Raw genomic sequence first — 12,206 nt, 5'->3', positions numbered from 1 at the left:
CCCATCTCAAGCACTCAAACACATTCCTTTGATGCTCTTTCTATTTTTCCCTTTGCTCCCCAATGCTTCCCCCTTGCTCCAGAGCAGGGCAGCCCATCCTTATCCCCCGGGTGTCCCGCACGGCCGCACCGCTGACACCGCACACCCCCAACCCGGGATGCTGGCCCGGCCATAGGCGGCCCCGCAGTGCCCTCTCCTGGTCCCAGCTGCTAGGCTCTGCTTTTTTTCTGGTTCTTATTCTGCGGTAGGTGGGACAGCGAGAAGGAAAGAAATCGTGTTTTTCTCCTCAGAAGCCCCTCACCTGGAGACCACTGCCAGGAAAGTATGTGACCTCGTGTTTAAGTCACCTGAAGCCGCCCTGAGATGTACAGACAGACAAGAAAGGAGAGCTGCAGCCCTAAGAACAGCTTTCCCAGGCAAAGGCAGATTTGCTTTGACTCCATCCTGAGACAATCCCTCCTGGATGCCCGCAGATACGCTGCTGACAGAAATCAGCTGCACTTCTATTCCTTTCTTTTCTCCCCGTGAGCATCAATCAGGACCCACTGCCTCCCATCCTCTCCACTTGCACACAGCCCACTCGTGCTCCCTCTCGGTGGGAGGGGAGCTCTGCAGACAGCACGGTCTGGGGACGGGGCTGCAAGCACAGGCTGTGGAAAGATGTTACAAAATCCCCCACGGCTTCTCCTATAGCTTTGAGGATTTATGTCAGAGCTCCCAGCCAGCTTGAGCCGCCTGTGTGCCAGGATCTGAGCCCAGCAAGGACGAGCAGGAACCCGTGTAACGCTGAGCACGTCAGCGGGGGAAAAACAGCTCCAGCCTCCTTAGAAATCATGGGGAGATGCTTCGGTTGCTCAAGTGCAGAAGGGCTGAGGCTGCGCAAACTCTGCCTCCGCCTGCACCACGCTAGGGGGAATCAGCACTCCACGCTTCTCCTGCGAGCAGCACGAGCTGCGAGCCGCCCCAAAACGCCGTCCTCCTTTCACCTCTGCTGCAGAGGGATGGATAAAAGGGGACCCCCATCCCTCCCCCGGGGCTGCTGGGCACAGACCCACATTCATACGCTCCTGTGGGGGAGAGGAGCAGACCCCAGCCTCCCGAACCCCATGATCCCATTGCTGCCCCTGGGCTCTGCTACATGCCCAGAGCTCAGGCTCGAAATTACAGAAGGAGCTGCAGGATCACATTGACGACCCTCCCCCCAAAATCCTCAATGCTCACAGTGCAGGCTTGACACAAAAGCCCTCAAGTCAAGATTCCAAACAGACAGGTGACACTGAGGTTACAACAGAGCTTTTCAGACCAGGGATGCTTCAAAAAAAAAAAAAAAAAATAAAATCAGTTTATTGTACCTTACAAATGATAAATAATCGGATTGCTTTTCTCTTTAAAACAAAAAAATCATTCAAGTGTATCTTACTTCATGTTGCAGTATTAAAATACCTTTCCCTTCTCTCCCTCCCCTCCCCTTTAAGTAATCAATACAAAAATAATTGTGACCAATTTTTTTTTTTGCTTTTTTTCTTTTTTTTTGTCAAAAAAAAATCCTGGATTTTAGGCAAAAAGGCACACGATCAAAGGCTTCTCACCAGGAGGCACGGGGCTTCCCTATAGCCCCAAGAGCCCCTGTCTTCTCCCTGCTTGTTCTGAGTCGAGTGGAAGAACTCACAGCGCTCTGCAGCACTTTATGTCCAATGCCCTCCAGGTGTATGGTTGGCTCTGGCACCATCCATGCTCACACACAGGGCAAACCAAGGCACAGCAAAGCAGCACGGGCTGCCTAAGAGCTCCTTGTGAAGTAGGATGCAAGGCTGGGCGTAGATGCAGAATGTTGTTTTCCCCTGTCTGAAATGCCCATCTGGGATCACCCCTGCCTTATAGTGCACTGTTAGGATGGCAGTCACACATTTCTGGATGTTTCTTGCTCAGTGGGTGAGGCACGGAACCAACACAAAAAGTTGGGCCTTCACTAGTCTAAGTGGGGGTGAGTTAGAGCCCTCATTACCAGCCCTTTGGGGTGGAAATAATTGCTGGGATACATCCCCCCATAGCACCTCATAGCCACAGGAAGGACATGGCAGGCGGTTGGATGCTAGGAAAGCTACAGGTAGGCTTTGGGTGGGCTTCATACCTTCCTTATTCAGGGTTTGTGGTCCCATAACTCAGCTGTTTTCCCATTGGGAAATGCTGTCACATCACCAGGAGGTGGCAAAGTCAGCAAAGGGCTGAAATGTTGGACAATCCAGCTCTGTGGGATGGCTTCTCCCCCTGCCCCAAAGCAGCCGTGGTGCTCGCAACTGACCCCTTCACACCTCCAGAGCAGGGCAAGGCACAGCCCTCCTGCTGCTTCAGGCCAGCAAGCCGTGCAGGACAGCATCACCTGCTGATCACAGCACGAGGCAGCATCAGGATGGGGGCACAGGGGGCCAAAAGAAAGGCACGTTCACAGAGCTCTCCTGGCACAAGGCATCGCTGCAAACCAAATTCCTTCTTCAGAGCAGCCAGCTCCAGGAGGCCCTCAGCACTGCAAGCAGGAGGGCAGACGAGCCACTCCTTGACGAGGCCTGGCCCAGCTCTGCTAGGTCTCCTCATCCCAGAGACAGAGCTGCTTCTGCGGCACGTAGTAATCAAAGGTGTAGCCCTTCTGGCAGCTGCGGATGCCGCATTTGTAGGAAGAAACCTTGCCTGCAGCATCACGACTCTTGCAGTACTTGAGCATGCACGGGTACCACTCGATGCTCAGCGAGTAGCTGCAGATGCACGGCTTCCAGCGGTCCGTGCACAGCTTGCAGCGCTGCAGGTCGGGCAGGTCAGATGTCTGTGGCAGGACCTCGAACATGGAGCCGTCCATCCCTGCAGGTCAAAGCAGGAGAAGTGCTCAGGGCACTCATGGCACCAACCCGAAGGTGGAGGAGGAGATTGAGGGCAGAGAGGGTGGCGTCGGGGGGTGTTCAATATGGGTGTGGGATGGGAAGCATGGGAGGAGAACGGGCAGTAGGGAGAACAAGGCAAAAGACATAAAGAATGTAAAGAATGCTTCTCTTTTGGGTGATGGACCAGGCAACACCTAATTAGGTTCACGAGGAGAGCAGCACTACAGCAGATACATGCTGAAGAACAGAAGAGTACAGCGTGGTGTGCACACACCACAACCATGCAACAGCAAACGAGAGCTGAAGCATTCCATGCCAACCACTGGCATCAGAGAGCACAACACCGTGCCAGCTCAGTGATGGGACCACTTCCAGCCCCAGCAAAGGAAACTTTTACCTTTCTCCAGCCAAAATTTGACATCTTCTTCTCGGGTATAAATTGCTTCTTTGGCCTCTGCGCAGACGTTGTGGATGTGAGAGCTCAGCTGGGCCCCTTTGCTGAAGTTGACAGCTACGTCCATGCTGAGATGCTCCAGGCCCCGCACCTCCTCTGCCTGCCGCACCGTCCTGGGGTTCTTCTGCAACGGATGAGATCAGAACAACCTGAATCCTGGCTGCAGGAAACGATCCCTTGCAGCGTGGCAGAACTTCATGCCAACTTAGGAAAAAGTGCAAATGGATGCTCCCCTGTGAGTGCACCTGCATCCCATCTGGGATCTCCTCAAATAAAGGCACTTAGTGATGTTGAAACTGACGATAGTTTATTACTGCTTTGAGTCACCTGTGAACATTTATCAGTGCTCTGTTGTGATGGATGCTCCCAAATCAGCAATTAATTCAGTGGATAATGTTGGGCAGAGGTTTTTGTGGTGACAGCTCCAGGCAATCGCTCACCCTTTGACACTGCCCAAATTACATCAGGCCTCTGGTTGGCTTTTTTAGTAGACCGGGATCGATGCTATGAACGACATTAGTTTAATACTGAGCCCCTTAGGCAGGATGGGAGGTCAAAGGTGGGTCTAACAGAGCCCAGCCATGGGGCAGCTGCATGGGAAGCCCTAAGCAACCCAGGATGGACCCCCAGAGGTGGGGGTTGGCTCCTACCTGTCGTAGCTTGGCCATGGACTCACTGGGGATGATCTCGTTGCGGTGGAGCCGTGTGACAAAGCAGAGTGCTTGGAACTGGCTCTGGCCCCTCTCCAGCTCCCCCAGGATTAAGGCACGGAAGATTTTCACCTCCTGACAAAGAGAGAATTGGAGGAAAAAAAAAGAATCACGGAGTGGGGTCAGAGGCCTTTGGCACATAATGGGTGAAGGCAGGATCTTGCAGAAAGTGCCAGCCCAAAGAACAGAGTCAAAGGTCTCATACTTCTGCTACCTGAGCTCAGGTGTCTGCTCCCAGCTTCCATCCCACCCAGGCCTGCAGTGCAGTAACAGTGTCTAAAGAAGTAATGGCTTGTTTGTCCCAGCATAGCAGGACAGGCTGCTCCCAGCTCCCACCCCACATCCCTGCGCCCTCAGGCAACAGCTGGGGCTCATCCTTCAACAAGCAAGGAGCTCATTCTGTCCCAGCAGGAGATGCTCACCTTCAAACCCACCCCTTGAGGCTCTCCCATTACAGGCAGAGGCAGCCACATGCCCACACTCCGCTCCAAGCTGTTTCCTTCACCCTTCAGCCTGGAAAAGCCTCATGTTGTCTCCACGTCCCTCCAGGAGAAAAGCCACTGACCTCAAGTAAAACAGCACCAAATGCCACCACGAAGGTTTCACTTCACCAGGCTGCAATAGCCTCAGGAGAACAAGTTTAAAGGGGAAAAGTGCCTCCTAGTGTTTCATTTTCAAGCGTGTAAAGGAATAAACCATGTTAATGCAGCAGCTGAAGCACACAGACCCCCCGAAGCCACACAGGCGGTGTTAAACAAGTTCATTGCTGCTGTTAGTTTCTGTAATGTGGTCTGTCCTGCTCAGGGCCCCAGTGTGTGACCAGAAGGCAAGAGGAAGGGACGAGAGGAAGCACATCATGTGCAGGAAGGCATGAGGGTGAGGGTGGAATGGGTGAGAGGAGGAGACACGCTCAGTCCCAACACTGCACTGTACAACAGCACTACTGGGACTGGAGGATCTTTTTCCAAGCAACAGCCTGACAGGGACCAAAAAGTTCCAAAACTGCATCCCAGTCCATGTTCTGTATCAAGAGAGGCCCATTTTTTCCCTCCAAGCTACAAACTTCATGAGTTGTAACCAAAGCCCTCTGGAAGCAGCTGGTCACAGCTCCCATCTGCCATCAACTAATAATAAATATATCCCAGGTCTTTGGTACAGCAAAGGTCCTCATTTGGCCAATAAAGTAATAACAAGCTGGGATCAAGCATGGTCAAAACCTGCACCAGCTTTTGTTCAGCAAATATCACACAGTCATCACCTCCACGCATCACTCCGGATGAGCGGTCCCAACTTCAGAGAACAAATTACTCATTTCTGGAGCCAACAGCACGTGGAACAGGAATGAAAGTCATGAATTGTTAAAGCCAGAAGGAATCCATTACGATCAGCTGCAGCTGACCTTCGGTCAATAGTTTTGGCATCTCACATACATGGCTATGCCAAAGTGCTGCCTTCTGGCCCCTGGGCTGTGCCTGCTGGATGGCCATCAGGTCACGTTCTTCCAGCCCTCCTGCCCAAGAGGAAGGGAGCATATCTGTCCCCTCCAAGGTTTTCTCCACACCAGGTCATGCAGGCCAGCATTTTCTGCCTTCCCTGCCCAGACAACACAATTCAGCACACATCCCAAAGCGCTGCCATCAGCACTGCGCTTCCCGCCCCAGGACAGGGGAACGGATGTTGCTGGATGCATCTGTTGTGCTGAAAACTCAGTGCAAAAGCAGGAATCAAAGGGGATTTGGAAAGAAAGAGATACCGATTGCTTCTGCCCACAAACACCAGGCTGTTTTAATCACTGCCTTTAGTGCTCCTGGGTGACTGACACCTCTGTGCAGACATGGGAAACATCTGAGAGCGCGGCGTAGCCTGGGAGGCAGCAGCAGAACTCAAAGCTGCTGTGTTCTCCAGGGTCTTACAACAGCATCTGAAGGCATTTCATTTAAGTACAACAAAAATAAAATAAAATAAAATCTAAAGGAAAGCAAAAAATGCCATGAAAAAAAGATAAGTTGGGCTTGTTTAAGTGGCTGGGGTTACGGCTGAAGCAGTGCAATGGGAGAATGAGAAGAGAGCAAAACATCCGAAACTTGACGCTGACCCAAGAAAAACCCAAACTGAAACACTCATGGAAATGCACACGAGATTGCTGCTGAGTCAGAACTTTTTGACAGCTTTAATGGGGACAATCCCCCCTGAGACAGTGGCACTGCAGAAGGAGCCCCATCGCTGCATCTGGTCCAGCTGTGCTTCTCTGCTACAAAGCACGGCCAGTGCCTGAGCCTGGCATCTCTTCTTCACCTATGGATTTAGTCTGACTTCACTTTGCACCATCAGCATTGGGTCTGGAAATAGCAGACAGGAACAGGTATGCTCTGCATTAGGTCTGGAAACCTCAAATGGATGCAGGAGATGAATGACAGTGCAGGACTTCCCAGCCTGGGGGTGATTTTTGCAAAATGGGAGGATGCTGAGAAACAGAGGTCCAGGTAACCCTGCAAAAATTCTTGGTAAGGGTTGGGAGGATGGAGAGAAAAGCACAGAAAAGTGGTTCTGCAGTGAGGGTAAGCTGGAGGAGAGATGAGAGAAGGGGAAAGACAGCAAAGACCAACGGGAACTTGAGAGGCAGGAGGGGAAGCGGATGCTGACCCATCCTTTCCTCCACCCCAGGTTCTCCTTTCCCAGCTCATCTCCTCCCATCTCTTCCCGTGCCCCTGGGCTCCCCACCTCCCATCACAGCCCCTTGTGCTGAATCAGAGCCTCTGCGCCCGGCTGCCCACGTACATCAAACAGCAAAGGCAGATTCTTATCTCAACCAAACCTTCCACCAGCCCTGCTGACGCTGCTGCGGTCAAAGCCTTCAACCCACAGAGACCCCGGGGAGGGGACGTGCCTCTGGTGTCCCCGGGGTGCTGGCCATTTCCATCCTGCAGTGGCTCAGCTCAGAGAGTTCCTTGGAAATACCTCAACCCAACAAGAGCTCTTTAGGTTGCTCTCCCTGCCCTTGCTCTGATAAAGCAAGAAGTTCGTCACACCAAAAATATGCCACGCTTTTCACATGAAAAGAGCCACCAAAGGGTTTCCTGCTCCCAGAGAGCCCTTCCCTCCCCAGGCACCTCACCTCGTTCCCACCAGGAAGAGCAGGAGAAATCAGTGCCAAGGTCGGTAGCCAGCCAAGGCAACCCAGTGCACCTTGAATTCTGGGTTTCTGCAAAATTTCCCAGCAGGGAACAAGCCCCGACAGAGCATTGCCTCTGCAACGCAGGGACTCTCCAGATGAACTCATCACGGGGGCGTTGAGAATGGTTGGCCCCAACCCGGCTACAGTTACAGCTATTGTTTGGCTTTGGACAGGACGGTGGTGCAGCAGGGAACAACCAGTTCTGCAGCTGCAGCATTGGGGGAACCGCAGCCTGGCAGGGCATGGGGAGAGCAGCTCCTCATCCCTAAAGGAGACAGAAAAGCTGCACAGCCAGTTCCCTGCATGCATGGAAAAGCAACTTCCAGCAAAGAGTTAGACTGCGTAGAAGTGCAAAGAAATCACACAGCTTCCTCCCTCGCAGCGCTGACCCCCACCAGCTCCTCCAGGGGCTGCCATCTGGGGTGTGGGAACAATCCCACCTCCATTTCCAGGCTGGATCCTGCAGAGACATACGAGCCTGTGTGGTCCAGATCAGAGCCCGGCGTCTCGGCTTCACGTGGAGTGGAGCAAACCAGTTCTCAGGGAAATAAATTATTTCAGTGCTTTCCTCCCCCCGAACCATTCAGCGTTCCTGCCAAACTTCTCTCCCCCAGGGACATCAGCGCTGCTGAGGGATCTGGTTTTGTCTACGCAGGGTGGGGGGCACAGGCATAGGGAAGCTGTTGCTGGGGCACCGGGAACCCCCAGCCCCACATCCCCCCCATTGCCAGCAGTCTCTGCTGTGGTTGTGGCCCTGCCTGCAGAGCCCCGGGGAACTGCTAGAGCTGGCCAGAAAGTTGTTGTGCTTGTAAAGCACAGCTCTGCAGAGCGTGTGTTATTGCAGCCACGCTGGGGGGGCAGCCAGCTGAGTGACTCTGGTTAAGAGAGGATTATGGTTTAACCCCTCTTCTACCAGAAGGCACTTTGGTGATCCACCCTAAAAGCTGACTTTTCCAGCTCTGCGCCCTGAATTCCAGGAGCATCCTCCAGTTCTGCATCCTCACGCTTGGCACTGCCATGTGAGGGCTGCCCAAAGGCAGCTCGCTCTCCGAAGCCACTTCAGAAGCCAGATCCTGCCCCAGCAGCGATATGCCTGGGGCTGTGCAGGAGCAAAGGGCAGAGCTCCTCCTGCAGCCACTGCATGCAGCACAGCCACTTCCCTGCACTCAGCCATCAGCTCCACCAAATGAGGATTCTCAGCCACCTCATTACACCCCAGCATGTTTGGCTCTCACCCCACATCGCTCCATCCCTCCCAGTGAGAGTTAGAAAGACCCCTGCTTATCTAACAGCAGGCATCGGCAGCATCTGTCCCAGTGGGGAACAGTGAATACACTCAGTGAGCTCTCCTAGGAAAACAGAGGAATTTGGAGGTTCCTGGTCCATCCTGCCTGCTAACCAACTCCTATGAGTAGCCAACAGCAGGTATTTCAGATGAGAGTGAAGCACAGCAACAGAGCTGGGTGATTCTTTCTAACTCATCCCATATAACTAGAGCACGTTCATCCTACCCATGGTCTAACTTTCCTTATATACATATATTTGGTATCTGTACAGAGGGCAAGAGGCAGCTTTCCACATTTTACAGATGCCATCTCTGTATGGATGCTTTCCTACATCCCCTGGTCCTTTAGCACCTAACAGGATGGGCTTCAACTTTAGTAACAAAGGAACCCAAAAGGACCAGCAGCAAAAGGGTTACAACACCAACAGCCATGCTTTCCCCCTTGTGTTTCCAGCACCATTTTTCCAGCAATCAGAAGGAAAAAGAAACTTCTCCATATCTCTGTGCTGACCTTGGGCTAGAACCACCCACTTTGCTCTCAGGCCACTGTTTAACAGCTGGCACAGTCATGTTTTTGAAATCAGACACAACATTTCGAGTTGCTGTCTCCCCTCCATCCTTTCTGCAATAAATTTTGCGCCTTACAGCACAAAAAGTTGGCGAAGAACCGTTCTCATCACATCCTTCCAAACTGCCAGAAAAGAAATGGGTTTTTGCTATTGCACATTCAGTCTCAGGTTGGGGTCCCACTGAGCAGTGCCTAAAGGAACGAGGAGAACGCCGTGGTTTGCTCTGAGGACACGACTCCTCCAGGTTCAGCTTTGAAAGGGTGGAATAGAAAGGCTAAGGCCCATCTGTGGAGCACTGCTCCAGCCCCATTTGGCTTCCAGCAGAGCAAAGAGCTGAGCCATGATCTCACTGCTCCTTTCTTGTCCAGCCCATGGTCTAACAGCAATTATTTGTCAGCAAAAGAAAAAAAAATAAGAAAGAAAGATGTGCCTTTGGACTGCTCCTCTACTGTTTAAGCCAGAGAAGTGGAAAAGCATTTGTGGAGAAACCCAGCAACCCAACCACAGCACGACCCCACAATCCAGCTTGGGAAACCTGGCTTTACAATCCCAGCTGCCTTCACAGACAGCCTGCAGACCTTCCCTCCAGAGAGGAGAAGTTGTATCACGCTGGAGGGATGAGCACCAGCACAGAATAGGGAAATGCCTGCGTGCAGCCAGGGGAACAGGTCAGCAGGGGATGCCTGGCCAGGCAGCTGCTTGCTCACATCATTACTCACTGCTCCACACATTCATCTCCTCCACGTCTTGTTGGCTTTCTTCAGCTTTGCTCCAACAGCCTGTCCCTTGCTGTTCTAAAGCTGAAGGTTGAGAACAGGCTGCACCAGGGCTGCTGCTTGCAAAGCTTCCAGGGAGCACTGCCTGTGCATCTCCACCAGGAGCCAAAGGCATGGATGGAGCTAAGGACTTAATGGCACAGATACCTTCAGAGAAAATCTCAGCAATAAGCAGGGTGAGAGCAGGAGAAGAGTCAACACGCACCCCATTGGGTTTGTAGGTGAGATTTGAGGGCAAGACCCTGCATGTGAAGTGAAAAGAGCTGGAAGGGTCAACAGCTCAGGACATCAGAGCTCCCCGTGTCACATCCCAGACCCCCAAAGGACCGACCTAAAGCTCTGTGCAGAGTTTGGAATTCCCTCAGCCAGGAATGCGCTGTGGTATGCAGTTCTACAATCTGGAGGCTTAAAAGCCCTCCTGGTGTGCCATGTTTTCTTGTAATTTATTTTCCCCCCCCCCACAAGAGCCATAGGACTGTTTCCTTGCATGTGTGCTGGTGTGCACGCTGTCCCAAGTCAGCATGGCTTCTACTGACATCTCCCGACTCTGCAGACAGCAAAAGATCATCAAAGGGACCAAAAAGGTCCACCAAAAAGGAAAAGAGGCACCAGGGGAGTCCCTGGGAGAAGGCTCCAAGGTTCTCAAGGGCTCAGAGCACCACTCCTGCCTACCTCCTGGCTTTGAGCTTCCTCTTGCTGCAAGACAAAGTCCACCAAAGCAAACAGTGTGAGCAGAGGGCTGGAACAAGATAACATCACGGTGCTACCTGGACAGCTGTGCCACTGACACGGTAGCACACAGCTCGTCCCTGGGCAATAGGAAATCCACTGCATTCAGCTTGTTAAGCTCTGCTGCGCTGGCTCTGAGGTTCTCATCTCCCGCTGAGAAGCGTGGGATCTGCAGCTTCAGCTCTGTGAGCATCACCTCCCTGCAGAGAGGCCACAGGGCCTGGGAGAGGGCTGGGAGGAGAGGGCTGGCAGTCCCAGGTTGTATGGGAAGCGCTTGGCTGGCAACAACACACACACACACGTGCTCTCAAAGACAGCAGCCATCCACCTGAGGAACCAGCCGCATCCCATATGTGGCATGGAGAGAGATGCCCTGGAGACATATGGAACATGCTCAGCCCATGCAGGAGCCACGGGCTGGAGCTCTCCCCATCACACAGACACTCTCCTGCCCTGACTGCTCCATGCCCCACTGCAGCTGCCAAAGCCGTGCATCTCTCAGCTCAAGCAGGGAGAAAAAGACCTGCTGCACTCAGCTGGGCACAGAGCAGATGTTGCTGCTCATCCCACTGCAAACTCACCACCTCCATTCCACACACAGGCAGCCCAGGCTACAAGTGGGACTGTCTGCAGGGCACAGAGCTGCACACGCAGAGGTGCTCCATGCAGGCTGCTAACAAAGACCCAGCAGTGCCTGCGGGTAGATGGAGGACCGTTCCTCCTGCATGCCCAGGAGCCCACATTTCTCAGAAGTGGTTACTGTAGAATGGTTTGAGTTGGAAGAGACCCTCAGAGGCCACTTGATGCAACTTCTCTGTAATTAACAGGGACACCCACAGCTCCAGTGGTGCCCAGAGCCCTGTTCAGCCCGACCTTGGCTGTCTGCAGGGATGGGGCACTACCACCTCTCTGAGCAGCTTGTGTCAGTGCCTCACTGCCTGCAAAGAACTTCTTCCTTATATCCAATCTAAACACTCCCTGTTGTAGTTTGAAACCATAACCCTCGTCCTAACAGATTTGCCTTCTGGACCCCCAGCCAGGCTTTACCAGGAGGAACAAAGTCACATCCCACAAAACTCAGCACCAGAGCCCCGATCCGAGCTAAACTCAACCAGGGCTAATAGTCCCAAGTGCAGCCCTCTGTCTCCCAGCTAAGAATCACCGCGGGCGGCAGAACGCACCGTGAGTCTTTCGCCACGATCGGACCAAGGGAGAAAACAGGCTTTCAGATCACGCCTTCCCCTCGGGGAGAGCAGAGCATCCCGAGAGCGCCTTCCCGGAGCACGGGGAGCGGGCAGATCCCCCCACCTCACCTGTCTGAAGTCGGCGGTGAGACCGATGAGCGCCCCGTCGGTTTTCCGCAGCTCCAGGCTGATGCAGTCGGAACCGCTGTCCGCTTGCAGGCTCTCCTCCGTCACCTGCCCGCCGGGCAGCCGCACCCGCACCCGCAGCTCAGCCCTGGCAGCGGGGCCGGGTAGCGGGGCTAAGGCGAGCCAGAGCAGGGCGGGCAGCGCCGGCAGCCGGGGGCCGCGCATCCCACCGCGCCTTCCCGGGGCTCAGCGCAGAGCCGCGCGGCCGCCGCCCCCGTCCCGCATCGGGCGGAGCGGTGCGGAGCGATCCCCGCTCCTCCGCAGC

General features: G+C 53.7%; 1 protein-coding gene across 1 annotated transcript; it reads right to left on the bottom strand.

Annotated features, from left to right (window-relative positions):
• Positions 1–1,325: 1,325 nt before the first annotated feature.
• OAF (out at first homolog) lies at positions 1,326–12,187 on the bottom strand. The gene is made up of 4 exons (XM_052697295.1): positions 11,885–12,187; positions 3,978–4,112; positions 3,271–3,451; positions 1,326–2,853 (listed from the first exon to the last, which is right to left on the bottom strand). Exons 1-4 carry the CDS (start codon positions 12,104–12,106, stop codon positions 2,579–2,581), a joined length of 813 nt encoding a protein of 270 aa, XP_052553255.1. The 5' UTR covers positions 12,107–12,187; the 3' UTR covers positions 1,326–2,578.
• Positions 12,188–12,206: the final 19 nt, after the last annotated feature.

This window comes from Tympanuchus pallidicinctus, unplaced genomic scaffold (genome assembly GCF_026119805.1).
Source record: "Tympanuchus pallidicinctus isolate F22 unplaced genomic scaffold, pur_lepc_1.0 scaffold30, whole genome shotgun sequence".
Taxonomy (NCBI): Eukaryota; Metazoa; Chordata; class Aves; order Galliformes; family Phasianidae; genus Tympanuchus; species Tympanuchus pallidicinctus.
Note: the sequence above shows the minus strand (reverse complement) of the source record. Positions and strands in the feature narration are given on the sequence as shown.

Excerpts from the sequence above, each read along its gene's own strand:
- OAF (XM_052697295.1), bottom strand. The coding sequence starts at position 12,106 with ATGCGCGGCCCCCGGCTGCCGGCGCTGCCCGCCCTGCTCTGGCTCGCC. Across the intron at positions 3,452-3,977 it reads CCATGGCCAAGCTACGACAG|AAGAACCCCAGGACGGTGCG; the intron begins GTAGGAGCCAAC and ends CATCCGTTGCAG. Across the intron at positions 2,854-3,270 it reads CAAATTTTGGCTGGAGAAAG|GGATGGACGGCTCCATGTTC; the intron begins GTAAAAGTTTCC and ends TTTGACCTGCAG.